The sequence below is a fragment of the Nematolebias whitei genome, chromosome 9 (genome assembly GCF_014905685.2).
Source record: "Nematolebias whitei isolate Nwh7 chromosome 9, NemWhi1, whole genome shotgun sequence".
NCBI classification, from domain to species: Eukaryota; Metazoa; Chordata; class Actinopteri; order Cyprinodontiformes; family Rivulidae; genus Nematolebias; species Nematolebias whitei.
In genome coordinates this window covers 18,273,023-18,288,979 of record NC_056506.1, presented here as the reverse complement: position 1 = coordinate 18,288,979, position 15,957 = coordinate 18,273,023, and the positions used below count along the sequence as shown (strand labels likewise).

The 15,957-nt window shown below is 42.1% G+C and overlaps 1 protein-coding gene across 1 annotated transcript in view; it reads right to left on the bottom strand.

The window, feature by feature from the left end:
* dab1b (DAB adaptor protein 1b) overlaps nucleotides 1–15,957 on the bottom strand; it is a 123,055-nt gene that overhangs the window by 505 nt on the left and 106,593 nt on the right. The window contains exons 8-12 of the mRNA XM_037682023.1: nucleotides 11,709–11,774; nucleotides 4,126–4,185; nucleotides 2,490–2,537; nucleotides 2,257–2,365; nucleotides 793–1,434 (exon numbers count right to left, since the gene is read on the bottom strand). Coding sequence (XP_037537951.1) covers nucleotides 793–1,434; nucleotides 2,257–2,365; nucleotides 2,490–2,537; nucleotides 4,126–4,185; nucleotides 11,709–11,774 — 925 coding nt within the window. The remainder of the gene's footprint in view (nucleotides 1–792; nucleotides 1,435–2,256; nucleotides 2,366–2,489; nucleotides 2,538–4,125; nucleotides 4,186–11,708; nucleotides 11,775–15,957) is intronic.

Here is a 15,957-nt window from a genome sequence, read left to right as displayed (position 1 = left end):
TGACCTACAGAACCTCCCTGACCTACAGAACCTCACTGACCTACAGAGCCTCACTGACCTACAGAACCTCACTGACCTACACAAGACAAGGTCAGTGAACAAGGCCAGGCTGATTCTGGCAGATCCTGATCATCACTCCATGGTGAGTTCAGGTTGCTTCCATCTGGACGCAGGTGTCTGCAGTCCAGATGTAGGATGAACAGACTGAAAACCTCATTCATCCCTGTAGAGATCAGGCTTCTCAACAGTGATCATGTCTGTATTGTTATTCTGTATTGTCTAGTATAGATGATTTATGTGCCTACTGACTGTGAAACAAAATGCCCCTTGGGGTCTTGAAAGGTTCTTGAACTTGAACTGAACATGAGCAGTGTGAGATGACCTGGACTTTGTTTTCGTTTTAATTGTCTTATTTTTACTTATCTAGATTTATTTATCCTTTGGCTTGTCCTTGTTTGCTTTATTTTACAGATTTTTGGTTGGTTGGCTTCATTACTTTATAAGAGTTTTATTACTCAAGTTGTGTCGTCTAGAAATACTTTTGTCTTGTTGATGTCTTTGATTTGTTTTTACATTTCCTGCTCAGACACCAGTTTATGGGTGTTGTCTTTTGTGTGTATCATGCAGGTTTTTCTTTCTGTCTTTCTGTGTTTTATTTTTTTGTTATATACTGGGAACAATGATAAAATACCTGAACTGGAGAAAAACCTATTACCTGCTCTGACGTGTTTTAATAAAAATCCAAACTATAGTCATGAAGTGGGACAATAATAAAAGAACAAAAAAACGTACGAGATCCAGTGGACGGTGATGTAGAGGCCCCCGGGCTCAGAGTCATCCTGGACAGATCAAGATCACTACAGCTTCCTTCGTCTTCCTGCTGGGCAGCAGTCTGCGGGGGCAGCAGCTGACTGCAGACCAGTGTGTTGGGTACAGTTACGAGGCTGGGGGTCCCACACCTGCTCCCTGATGCTGACACAGCACCCAGTCCCACAGCTGCCATTCCTGACGTAGAAGGGCCCTCCCCAGCATCTGAATCCACCCCTAGTCTGTCCTTCCCTGGGCTAAGCTGTCTCTGCAGCATGGTTAAATCAGCCGTGTGTTGGGGGCTGGTGATAGCTGAGGAGGGGGCAGACAGGTCACAGCCCTGGGGACACACAGTGGTGATGGGTACCAAGCCTTGGAGCATGGCGGCTGGAATGGTGTGGCCCCCCACACCCACTGTCTGAGCCGGCATGTAGGCTGCCATAGCTGCCCACTGCTGCTGAGAGGCAGAAAAAATGTTGGCCTGGCTCCAGATGAGAGGCTGACCACCAGGGAGTACCTGAGCCACCTGTAGAGGCCCCTGCACGGGGAAGGCCAGGGTCTGAGCCTGAGCAGAAAATGGTTGCTGAGACCACTGAGCAGCCTGAACGGGTCCCATCGTCATGTAACCTGAGAGAACAACCAGACGGGAAGACAAAAGAGTTAAAGGATGTTTCAACAGAAAACAGAAACAATATTAAACGTGAGAATGCAAATCATTAAAGTCTATTTATTATTTGGTTGTTATCCATTAGTTTGTCACACTGTTAGAAAAACCAATGCAAGATTTATCTCAAACCATGTGACGCGATTTGGAGCAATGTTCTCCGACTTTTGGTAGCAGTATGTTGCACAACGGAGATGAAATTTGCAAAAAGTGGAAAAAATACGCTACATACACGACATTCTCAAAAATACCTTTGAAAAATTGAGTCAAAAACCTCAATGCCATCAGGCATTTCCAAACCTCCAGTGGTATTTCATCAGGTCCAACCCTAAGACACCAGCTCCTTCACCTCTTCAGCTTCTTCAAAGCTTTATGAACCTCACCCTCATTAATGTTTCCCACTTCTTGGTCCACAGTTTCTATGACCTCTACTCTTCTTTCCCTTTCACTCATTTCACACTGAAGCCCCCACCCACTGCTTTTATTTAGTTGAATGGAATCTACTAAAGGGCAGCACGGTGGTGCAACTGGGAGAGCTGCTGCCTCTCAGCGAGCAGGTCCCTGGTTCAAATCCCGGTCCGGGGGCCCTTCTAGTTGGAGTTTGCATGTTCTCTCCGTGCATGCGTGGGTTTTCTCCAGGTACTCCGATTTCCTCCCACAGACCAAAAACATGCAGAAACTCATCTTTTGCATTTTATTAATGATTATAATCTGATGAAAGAATCATGGGATTGATTTAGGAATGATTCTGCATTGCAAACAGATGTTTCAGTGTGGACAGCTACCTGACGGCACAGAGGTGGGGCTAAAGGGTGCGTACAGCTCAGCAGGAGTGTGCTGCTGCTGGCGGCTGCTCCTGCTTGGGTCCAGTGTGTTGGCTGGTGATGGGGGCATCTGGAACAAGACACACAAACAGACATCACCCCTGTCAAAGTCAGCCCAAACATCTTACACACGATGCTTGATCTGTCAGGCCTCTGTGAGCGTCCTGATAAAATCACGAACGAGGTTTACTCACTGAGGGGGGAGTGGACATGTCGCCGAAAAGATCAAAGTGGTTGATGTTCTGTGAGTTGAGCCAACGGACAAGGCAGAGAAAGAGAAATACAAAGTCTTGTGAGCCAACAGTAAATAGGAACTGTAAAAGTGCAAACGAAGCTTTAACACAGGGTGTGGTGCTTCATGGCTGTATAGATGTGGGGACTAAAATCTATTCATAAAAGCACTTTGTGCTGCAGATGGCAAAAAACAACTATCCCCTCATTCCATTATCAGATAAAAGATCTAAAATGAATCTTTCACACCTTGCTATAATTGAGTTGGTAAAATACTTTTGAGTTCTATAAAACAGACTCTGATTAGATATTCTTATGTCTGCCACTCATTAGAGGCCCCCAGTGAGAGCCTCGGCTGCTTCATCATGAAGATTTTACTCCACCAGCAGATATATACACTGGAGTCACCCATCCGAGACCACGAGACCCCCACCCCCATTCTACTGTCCCCTTTACTCACATGATCCACAGCAGTGTATGGAATATATGGGATGGGAAAGTTGTATGGGATGTGTGGGGCCATGCTCAAGCAGACAATGAAGCACAGAAAATCACACAACAAAAATAATGTGCATGCTTTAAAGAAACACATTGCAGTTAAAAAGAAACCAAAATGGCAGCAGTCGTAGTTGCTGTTCACATGGTGTTTACATCCTTTTGAAGGATTGGACATAACTGACAAGTTTCAGTTTGCACAGCACTCTGTAATCATTGAGAGTCACAAAACGAGTCAAAATAGAAAAGAAAAAGCAAATGTACACAGAGGTCTTCCCTGCAGGCGCTGACAACACATCAGGGGAGCTTGTGGTTTTCAAAAAGCTCCAACTGAATGAACAGACAAGCAATAGCACTCAGAGATATGGAGGCGTCACTACCTAAACGGGATGTTTAGGTCCGATAACAATTGACCCAGGCTACTTATCTGTCTGTTGTGTTAAATTAGAAGCACCAAAACAGTGCAGGGTAGAGATGCACTTTGCTGCAGCTGAGCTGAAGCATTAGGCAAAAATGTTAAGTTCAAGTTTGAAAATAGTAAATAAAAACAAATCACTATTAAGCTTAAGGTTGTTCATTACGATGCACTTTTCTGTGGATGGTTCCTGACCTTGATTGTTTGTGAACGTGATAACATCACATGCATCTCTTCCCACCAACAAACCTCTCCTCTTCATCTTTAGAGGAAGATGAAACAGCCACTCCTTTCTCTGCAGGGTGCACCCAGCTCAGTGTTCCAGTCCAACAGGAACAGCAAACAGATTCTGTTCTTTTTGTCTCGACCATCTGTTTATGATACAACAGACTGCAGATAAATCCTGCCTATCTAATGTTCTGTTTAATTACCGATGTGTGGTTCGTTACTTAGTTTTAACTCATGGTTCTTTTAAGTCATAGCTCAGAATGGCAGAAAGCAAATAAAAACTCTTGCCTAACTTTGATTTCAGAAACATCTTTTGAGCCCATTGGCCATCAAGTGTGCCATGCAATAGTTTTAGAATAAGGCTGTCCATGACGGCCTAAAGCCTTTCCTCTAAGAGGTCCTTCAGAGAGGTTTGTAAGTAGAAAAGAGGAAGAACAGATAATATCAATGAAAACACCTACAGTCATAAAATGGCGTTTTGGGACATCATAGATTCCTTCCTTCTGTTGACCGGTTGGGACCTGCGTTAGATTGGATGTCATTAAAAAAAAAAAGCCACAGATCAACAACTGGGCACACAAAAGTGGACAAAAACTATAACATCTCTATTAAAAAAGCTTATGTCTATCCTGGTTATTATTTTAGATTTAGTTTGACATTTTAGCAAAACAGGATTATGTAAATTCACTATCGGGCTGATCAATCAATTCTGTTTGAATTAATATTGATTGCAAACAAAGCTTAGAGGTAGGTGCATAGAGAAGCTCAAACAATTTGTTTCATCAGACAGGATGAAAATATCTCAGCTCAGACCTGTGTTGTTGTTGTTGCTTTTATACAGCTATCTATTACTCCTGACCCCACTGCTCAATGGCTCCCCAAACAGGTTAACTCTTAGTTACATTTTCCTCAGGTATCTGATCTTCCTTCACTCTGACATCAAATGCCATGGCAAGTGATTAATTGCTATCTTTCCCTGCAACTTTCATCTTCAGAGGAAGGCAAGATCTGAAGGATTCCAGCCTTTTCCATGAAGGTTCCTGAGTCCTGGGTAGAGCCAACGAGCAGCAGCTGCGGGTCATCTCCTTGACAAGCTCCAGGAGTATAAGAGGCTGTGGAAGTGTTCCTTTCTCTGCTGGAGCATTAGATACCAACTGGTACTGCTATTGGCCTTCTTCTGATTGTCTAATCAAAAGAATTGAACTTGTCTTGTCTTCTTCTTTGTGTTTCTTAGAACCTGCCTCCTAAGTCTCAAGTCCTGGATTTCTTGTATACTTCCTCATGACGCCAAGAAAAGTACTTACCATTGGATCACTGCAATCTCTTATCTTGGCTTACCTTCAGCTGCTCCTCCGCCACTTCATCACTTTCCTGTCTACTGACTACGATCCTTCGACTATCCCTTAACCATGAACCATACCTACTAGGAATTTTATGTTCTCTTCTCAACACTGTTAATCCTCCTACATACTGGTAAGGAATAGATAATAGGTAAGTGGTAAATGGACTGTACTTATATAGCGTCTTTCTGTCTAATCAAGACACTTAAAATGATTTACAACACAATCTGTGCCCTCCAACAATTTTCAGTCGGGTCATCTGGACAGTTTCTTTTTGTTGCTGAAACGTTTCACCTTACATCCGGAAGGCTTCATCAGTCAAGGAAACACATAACACAAAACTGATTCTTCCCCCAACAGCTTACTCCAAAGTGGAACAAACCAGTTATGTTGGTGCTAAGATGGTGTCTTTGGCACGCCCCCTCCTCTTGTGCCGGCCCTCTTCCTCCTCGACAGTCATGTCAAACTGGTTCAAAACCAAAAAGGTCCATGCTCAATAATCACCAGCTGGCAGATGGATGGTGAAACATTTCAGCAAAAAAATAAACTGTCCAGATGACCTGACTGAAAATTGTTGGATTGTACACCTGGATTATTGAGCATGGACCTTTTTGGTTTTGAACCAGTTTGACATGACTGTTGACGAGGAAGAAGGCCGGCACAAGAGGAGGGGACGTGCCAAAAACACCATCTTAGCACCAACATAACTGGTTTGTTCCACTTTGGAGTAAGCTGTTGGGGGAAGAATCAGTTTTGTGTTGTGTGTTTCCTTGACTGATGAAGCCTTCCGGATGGAAGGCGAAACGTTTCAGAAAAAAAAAAGAAACTGTCCAGATGACTTGACTGAAAATTGTTGGATTGTATACCTAGATTATTGAGCATGGACCTTTTTGAATCTGTGTCCTCATTTACCCAGCTAAGGACACATTCATACAACCCTCTACTACATCTCTACAAAACTAATTTGATTTTGAATCTGTAGAGCCGAATCAGTGCTTTAGATCACATTCATATACCAGTGGGACACATATTGGAGGTAATGAGGTGTTCATTGTCTTGCCCAGGGACACTTCAACATGTGACTGCTGGTGGAGTCAAACCCCCAACTCTCCCATTGGAGGATGACTGCTCTAACCACTCATCCACAGCTGCCCCACAATCTGTTCATTACCTACCATTTCCTTCCAGAAGTCATCCTTACTCTCTTCCTCCTTCCGCAGGTGCATCAGGTTCCCCTGTATGTACATACAATCCATCATTGTAAAAAATGTCACTTTAATTATTTTAAGTGCTTGAGTCTGTTTGCTTCAGTCCTATTACTCTGGGTTTATTTCTAATGGTGATAGAATGCTCTATCCAGACAATTCATCCCAGAATATGACTGAGAATGAACAGTTTCAACAATCTTTTTCTACTCAGAGTAAACGTATCCGAACACAAATCAATACAATTTGGAAGAATGGGGGTATGATGTTTTTAATCAACAAAAAGTTATCCATACTCCTTCCTTCCACTCAAACTCCCCAGCTGGACACCTCAACTACTAGATTTGTTTCTGTATTCAATACAACCTGTTCTATTTCCTGTGAACCCGCTATCAGATCTTCAGAGGTTTTAACAACAGCTTGCACCTCTGTGGAGGGTTTGTTTTACAATGCCGTCTGGCTTTCAATAGAGCACCATGAACATACTCCTCTGATGCAGGCAAGATTGCTTATGTAAATAAAGTGCTATGCATTGTCATAATTTTATGTTCCCATACAATGACAAAATTAGTTCTCTACATATAATCCATCACATGTTAGATGCACCCAGGTGGAGCAGTGGGCAGCTATGTAAGTGCCCAGGGAGCAATTAGGGATTAGGTGTCTTGTTCAAGGATACCATGATATGTGGGCATGGCAGGGAGTTGAACCTGCAAATTTCTGGTCCAAAGTTGGCTGCCCTACCTGTACACCACCTCTGCCCTAAAAATGTGATTAGTGTAATGAGTTATTAGTTCCCTGAAAGGAAATATGCTCTTCTGGGCTCACGCCTATTTGCATTCCCACTCTATTGAAGCACTAACATTTTCTATGTTTCACAAGGACTTCCTTTGTGTTGTTGAAGCAGAAAAGCACCTTTTTACTAAGAAGCAGAGTGTAAGTTCATTGTATGAAAATGCTTTACATTTCCAGATAACTGCTGAGGAGACCGGGTGGGATGAACTTTCCATAAGAAGTACATTTGTAAATTCTCTATCTGAACAAATTAAGGACTAACTTACCACAAGAGGTGAACCTCACAACCTAGATGAACTTATAAACGTAGTCATTCACATCGACAATCATTTCTGTGAGAGACGGAAGGAGACCACAGTTCCCAACTGCACCTCTCTTCTGGGGTACACTCAATGCCAAAGACTCACCTCTATCATGTTCAATTTCCAGAACCTGAACCAAATCCAATGCAAGTAGGATGCACTCGCCTTACCCCAGAGGAGAGCCAACGAAGGATTAATGCTAGGGAGTGCATTTACTTTGGTAAGAGCAGACATTTCATTGCAAATTGCCCATGGGGAAATGATTATTCCTGCCAATAAATCAGGAGATATTGGTGAGAAGCTCCTCTTTTTCTCCTATCTCACGTTTAGTTCTGCCTACCATCATTTCAGCTAACCAAATAAAATTACCCATTTTAGCGCTCATGGACTCCAAAGCCAAATAAAACCTCATCAGTACGGATTTAGTAGATCAATTATTAATTTCCACTCAAACTTTTCATTCTGCTCAGACTGTGGCTGGTCTCAAGGGACAGAACCTCACCAGGATCCATAACAGGACCCGGAGTCTGCATCTGATCATCTCTGGTAATCATCATGAGGAGAGTGAGTTCTTTGCTTTCGACTCTCCCGCTACACAGCTTGTTTTAGGGTTTCCTTTGTTAAAGAAACAAAACCCAATAATAGAACGAAATAAAAAGAGTGGCCAAATGGAGTATCTTCTGTCTGAAGAAGTGCTTACATTCTACAGTTTCTGCGCCTATTAAGAAAGAGGAACCCACTGAAGAGACAGACACTGGTTTCTCCAAACTAGATCTCCAGAATGCTTATCACTTGGTGAGAATTAGGGAGGGGGACAAGTGTAAGGCAACTTTCAGGACTCCACTTGGTCACTTTGAATACCTGGTTATGCCTTTTGGTCTCACTAATGCCCCAACAATCTTTCAGGTCCTAGTCAATAATATCCTTTGAGATTTTTTAAAATGTTTTTGTTTTCATTTACCTTGATGATATATTAATGTATTCCAAGCACATCAAACAATACACTCATCATGTCAGATCAGTCTTACAAAGACTCCGTGGAAACCTACTGTTTGTCAAAGCCAAAAAGTATGAGATCCACGTTGCCTCTGTGTCTTTTCTTGGTATTATTTTTGAAGGAGGACAGTTCTGGACAGACCCCGACAAGATAAGGACAGTAAAATGGCCAGTTCCTGAGAATTGAAAGCAGCTGCCATTTCTCCTAGGATTCACCAATTTCTACAGGAGTTTCATTAAGGACTTTAGCCAGAAAGCAATTTCCCTCAACCATTCAACTTCCACCCTGAGATAATTTAAATGGACTCCAGAGGCTAATTCCGTATTTGATGAGCTTAAACAACTCTTTTCTTCTGCACCCATTCTCAGTCATCCAGATCCAATAAGATAGTTCATTCTAGAGGTGGATGCCTCAGATACTAGAATGAGGGCAGTGTTATCACAAAAGTTCCAGAATGACAACAAGGTACATGCATGTGCTTTCTTTTCTTGGTGTCTCTCACCAACAGAGTAGAACTATGATGTGGGGAACAGAGATCTGTTAGCTGTTAATCTGGGTTTGGAAGAATGAAGGCACTGGTTAGAAGGAAATGAGGTACCATTTCTTATCTGGATCAACCACAAGAAATTGACGTACATCCGATATGCAAAAATATTAAACCCTAGACAAGTCTGCTGGTCTATATTATTTTGCTCATTTCAACTTCTCTTTAATTTACAGACCTGGATCCAAGAACCCCAAACCTGATGCCTTGTTTCACCAGTTCTCTGTCTCTGACAATTTAAAGACAGAAAAGAGTATCCTTCCATCCTCCTGTGTTATTGGCATTGTCACATGATCCATTGAAAAGCAAATCCAAGAAGCCGAAAAGTCTGAACCTGACCCAGGTACTTATCCCACTGGAAAGTTATTTGTTCCCAGGTCAGTGAGAGGCAAATTCTTAGAATGAATCCATACCAATAAGTTGTCTTGTCATACTGGTGTTAATCATATGCTTTCATTTATCAAGAGACATTTTTGGTGTTCCACCTTAAACCAAGAGGTCAAGGATTTTGTTGCTGCCTGCCCCACTTGTGCATGCAACAAGAGCAGAGACCAACTTCCTTCAGGCCTACTGCAGCCCTTACCTACTCTCAGCCATCCATGATCACATATCTCATTAGACTTCATCATCGAACTACCTCCATCTGAAGATAACACTGTAATTCTCATAGTAATTGAGAAATTCTCCAAAACTGCCCATTTCATTCCTCTGGTCAAGCTTCCCTCTTCCTTTGAAACTGCCCACCTTCTGGTCCAGCATGTGTTCAATCAAAATCCATGGTATACCAATGGATATTGTGTCTGACTGAGGACCCCAGATCACCTCCCAGGTCTGGCAGGCCTTCACCTTTGGGGCCTCATCCAGGCTGACATACAGATACCATCCCCAGTACAATAGTCAATCATAATGTTGCAACCAAGAAGTGGCAGCCGGACTAAGGTGTGTAATTAACAATAACCCCTCTGCTTGAAGCAAATATCTAGTTTGGGTTGAATATGCTCACAACACCCACACATCTTCTGCTGCTGGCTTGTCACCTTTTGAAGCTTCCTTGGCTTACACACCACCTCTTCTCCCCAGTGAAGAAGCTGAAATAATTGTACCTTCTGTCCAGCATCATTTTCATTCTTGCCAGAGAGTTTGGTGACAGACCAAGGCAGCCTTGTTATGCACAGCTGACCAAACAAATAAATTCTCCATTCGACATCACTCTGTAGCCCCTACCTACCAGGTTGGCCCGAAGGTATGTATTTCTACCTGAAACATCAATGTAAAAGACACCCCCAGAAACCCAACAATTTTCAGTCAGGTCATCTGGAGGTTTTTTTTTTTTTGTGCTGAAACGTTTCACCTTCGATCCAGAAGGCTTCATCTGTCAAGAAAACACACAACACAAAACTGATTCTTCCCCCAACAGCTTACTCCAAAGTGGAACAATCCAGTTATGCTGGTGCTAAAATGGTCTCTTTGGCACGCCCCTCCCTCTTGTGCCAGCCCTCTTCCTTGTCGACAGTCATGTCAAACTGGTTCAAAACCAACAAAGTCCATGCTCAATAATCCAGGTATACAATCCAACAATTTTCAGTCAGGTCATCTGGACACCCCCATAAAATTAGTTCCATGCTTCAATGGCCCTTTTCCCATTGTAAAGGTCATAAACCCCTCTGTGGACAGACTAATATTATCCACCTCAATTGGCATCCATGCTACTCTTCATGTTTCTCAGGTCAAACCTGTTTCAGAGAGTCCTTTGTGTCCTCCTGACAACCTCCCTCTACCCCCTGTCTCATTGATAGTCATGCAACCTATACAGTCAGTCACATTCTGGATATGAAACACTGGGGTTGGAGTTACAGTACTTACAGTCCTGGATTCTTTGTCTCCTTCCTTGTGCCTCCAAGACCATTACTTACCATTGGATCTCTGCAATCTCTAATTTTGGCTTAACTTCAGCTGCTTGTCTGCCACTTCACAACTTGCCCATCTACTAACCACTACAATCCTTCTACTACCTCTCGACCTTGGACCATACCTACCTGGAATCCTCTGCTCTCCTTTCAACGCCGTTAATCCTCCTACATATCAGTAAGGAATAGACAACCTGCTCATTACCTACTATTTCCTTTCAGAAGTAATCCTTACTCTCTTTCTCCTTCCCCAGGCTTCCTAGGTCCCCCTGTATGTACATATAAGTATATAAACCCTCACTGTAAATAAAGTGACTTTAATTATTTTAAGAGCTTGAGTCTGTTTGCCTCAGTCCTATTACTTTGGGTTTACTCCTAATTGTGATTAGATCCAAAGAGGCACAAAGAGGAGAAAGGAAGGAAAGGAGTTTAAGACCTACAATAGGTCCCTGGAGTTCTTATTAGCCCTTCAAATGGTTTAAAATCAAAAAGGTCTTATTTTGTTTGTCCAAATGTAACTGACCTAAACACTAAAAACATTATTTTCGACACGAACGGTCCTTTTTTGAATGATCCTACCTTTTATTTATTGTGTTTTAAGCCTGCAGTTTTATTTTGACACTTTGAATTACCATGGGGTAAGTCACCTTGATAATAACAGACTCCACTTATTTTTTTTCTGGACTAATTTACCTAGACTAATGTTATACTATAGTTATAATAAATAAATATATTATATATAATTATAACAAATATTATTATAATATAGACTAATGTTATGCTTCTCTTTTCCTTTATATATCAAGCTAAACTTCAAGAAACCCTTTGCATATAAAATAATGTTATTGTAGCTTCCTGAAGTACAGAACTATACTGTAAAATCTCTTGAGACTTCCATTTTTGAAAGAATAATAAGAGGGAAAAGAAGTGGGTGGGACAGTGCTTGTTTTGTACCTGATAAACGCTCTCCTCTGACTGGGGACCACGGAGGGGTTCATGTCCAGCCTCAAACACTATGTACTACAGAACAGAAGTAGTGGACAAGGCATAGAGATGCAGAAAATTATGAGATGAAGGAAAGATTTAGAGAGGACAGCATATAAAACAGATTAAAACATGACAAGAATAAATAAATGAAAACACAAAAAAGCAATGGTAGCAATGAGAGGAAGGTAAAATTAGATTAGAGGGAAAAGAATGTGAAATGTGGGACATATGGAAGAGGACGAGATAGATAAAACAGAAATAAAAAAGAGTGAGATGGGAAGAGGAAATAGCACAAATAAACCAGGTCAGGCAGTAGGTGGCAATATCGAGGTCTTAGCTAATGGTTAGCCTGCAACCCCAGCAATATTATGATACTCTACATAAAGGTCAGATTTGTTTTATTCTTGATTTAGGTCTTTGAATGTTGCTATAAAAGTAAAGAAAAAAGTCATGTGCATCTTGAAAGAAACAAAATAAAATAGCTTGGCATTTTGAGAAACGTTTCTCTACTTGATGTGTGGATTAATACATGCTACACTTTAGCCAGCGAACTAATCAGATAATTCATCCATCCATCCATTATCTTTTTACCCGCTTCTTCCATTTTGGGTCACGGGGGTCGCCGGTGCCCATGTCCAGCAATCACTGTGTGAGGGGCAGGGTACACCCTGGACAGGTCGCAAGTCCATCAGAGGGCCACATAGAGACAAACGAGACAAACAACCATTCACTCTCTCACTCACACCTAGAGACAATTTAGAGTTACCAATCAGCCTAACATACATGTTTTTGGTCTGTGGGAGGAAACCAGAGTACCCGGAGAAAACCCACGCATGCACTGAGAGAACATGCAAACTCCACCCAGAAAGGCCTCCGGACCGGGATTTGAACTGTGGACCTGCTCGCTGAGAGGCAGCAGCTCTGCCAGTTGCGCCACTGTGCTGACCATCAGACAATTCATTTACTTTTATGATCTGTGCAAGAATAAAAATCCATCCATCCATCCATTATTCTTTAGTCACTTCTTCCTTTTCAGGTCGTGGGGGTCAGCCATCATTGTGTGACAGGCAGAGGACACCCTGGACTGGTTGCAAGTTCATCACAGGGACACATAGAGACAAACAAGACAACCATTCACACTCTCACTCACACTTAGGAACAATTTAGAATTACCAATTTGACTAACAAACTGGTAACTCTAAATCGTCCCTAAGTCGTAAGTCCCCTAGCGTGTAAAGCTAATGGATGGATAGAATTTGCCTATCATGCATGTTTTTGGTCGTGGGACAAAACTGGAATACCAGGAGAAAACCAACACATGCACTAAGAGAACATGCAAACTCCACCCAGAAAGGTCCCTGGCCAGGATTCGATCCAGCAACCTGCTCATTGAGAGGTGGCAGCTCTACCAACTTCACCACCGTGTCACCCAAGAATAAAGATGTAAAATGTCATATTTTAACACCATTTCAAATATAAAAGGATTTTCAAAAGACTACATTTTAATAGTACTTTACCGAACAAGGCTAACTGAGATCACAGATATCTGTTTTAAGAGAGGACTGGGCCTGAAGACAGCCTAACATGCATATTATGAATTGTGGGAGGAAACTGGAGTATCCAGAGAAAACTGACTCAAACACAGATAGAAAATGTAATCTCTACACAGAAAGACCCCAACATAATTCCCCTGTAGTTTCTACAGCTCTGTACATCACTCTTGTTCTTAAAAATGGCCACCTATCCATTGCTCAGCGATTGTCTCACTCTTAAAAATGCCATTAAATACTTGAGTCAAAAACCTCACTGACATATCTCCTAGACATTTCCATACCTCCACTGGTATGTCATCAGGTCCCTCAGGTATTTTCTGAACTTGACCCTCACTAATCTTTCTCACTTCCTAGTCCCCAGTTTCTATGACCTATATCATCTTTCTTTTTCATTCTCTTCATTCATTAGTGCCTCACAGTACTCTTTCCATTTTCTTGTCATGGTCTACTCACTTGATAGAACATTATCATTCCTATTTTTAACAAACCTAACCTGCTACACATCCTTTCCAGCCTGATCCCTCCATCTCTCCAGTCAATACAAGTCCTTCTCCCCTTCTTTAATATCCAGCCTCTTCTACAACTCATCTTACACCTTCTGTTTTGCCTTTGCAACCTCCCTCTTTTCTCTGTGTCAAATCTCTTTATGTTCCTCTTTAATCACTTCTGTCCTCTGTTTTATTTCTTCTTTGCTAATCTGTTCCCCTGGATAACTTCCTGCACTTCACTATTCCACCACTAGGTCTCCTTTTAATCTTTTCTCTGTCCAGATGATACACCATTTACCTTCCTACCTATCTCTCTAATCACTGTTGCTGTAGTAGCCAAGTCACATGGAAGCTCTTTCTTACTACCCACAACCTTTAACAGTTCTTCTCTGAACACCTCACAACATTCTTCTTTCTTCAGCTTCCACCATTTGGTCTTCTTCTCTGATTTTGCTCACTTTCTCTTCTTCACAACAACAGTCATTCTACACACAACCATCCAATGCTGTCTGGCCATGCTCTCCCCTGCCACAACCTTACAGTCCCCAATCTCCCTCAGGTTTCCTCTTCTACACAGAATGTAGTATACCTGCATATTCATGCCTCCACTTTTATAGGTCACTTTATGTTCCTCTCTCTTTTGGAAATATGTGTTGTCTACAGCCATTTCCATCCTCTTGGCAAAATCCTTCACCATCTGTCCTTCCTGGGTTTTTTTCCTTGACTCCAAACCTACCATCACTTTCTCATCTTCTTTTTCTTTTGTCATTATGTCTGCTCAGATCTCTCTTTTCTGGGAATAATTTCCTTAATGTTTAACTGTTTAAACTTGATTTTTCTGCTTCCTTCCTACTCATATGCAGTTACCCTTCTGAAAAGTACCCACTTGTGGTACATGAAATGGGGCTTATCTTTCCATGATGGCTCCTCTTGTTTCTCTTCTTCCACCTTCAGTTTCTTCTGCTGTCTGAGATATTCACTCATCAGTTCATTATTGGGGGCATTCCTCCTGATGTACTTTAGGACCAAAGTTGTTTCATTCTGTGTAGTGGCTCGGATGCTCACTAGTCCTCTGTATCGACTCAGGGTGCTGGACTTCGGGTGAAACCCTCCATACATGGTGAGAAACTTTTGAGTCTTGATGCCAGTGGCTTCTATCTCCTCCTTTGGCCAGGTTATCACACCAGCTAGGGATATGATAGTGGCACTGCATACATGTTGATAACTTGTACATTGTTCTTGCCATTTAGCTGTTTCTTCAGGACCTGCCTTACTCCCTGTAGATACTTGGTTGTAGCTGACTTTCTTGCAGCCTCATTATGATTGCTGTTTGCCTGTGTGATTTTAAGGTATTTGCAGCTGTCCTTGACATATGCAATGTTGCCTTCAGGTAGTTCAACCCATTCAGTTGTGATCACCTTGCCACTCTTGCATACTTTTTGACTGCATTTATCCAGTCCAAATGGCATTACAATGTCCTTGTTGTGTATCTTGGTGAGATGGATCGGTGAGTCAATGTTTTGCTCATTTTTGGCACACAGCTTAATGTGACCGATGTAGAGGAGTTGATTGATGATTGTTCCACTTTGGAACCAGTATCCATAGCCACTCTTTGCAATGATCTGGCTGAGGGGGTTCAGGCCTGTGCAGCACAGGATTGAGGACAGTGTATCACCTTGGTACATGCCACATTTGATGGTGACTTGAGCAAGTGGCTTTGATTGGCCTTTAGAGTTGTCTTCCACATTCCCATTGAGATGTCGATGAAGGCTCTTAGTGTCCTGTTGTTATACAATTTCAAGCACTCCAGTATCCATGTGTGTGGCATTGAGTCTTCTTCAAGCAGTCTTCTATGGGTTCCTTTGTTCCTAAGCCTTGGCAAGTGGTGCAGATCATAGGTGCTTTGCTTGGTCAAAACCTTTGTTCTTCGATCAGCTGCCCTTGTAATCAGTTCCTTAGGGCTTCTCAATGAGGCTTGGTACCCATATGATTGTGGGGATGATGGTAAAACCCAACTGACCTTTTGTCCTGGCTCCCCCTTGCCATAGCATATTTCTTGTACATTGTCAGTCTTTAGGTGTAATAGATTTTGCTCTTGAATGTTGGAATACTGAGTCCCAAGTTATCACTATCTATCTATCTATCTATCTATCTATCTATCTATCTATCTATCTA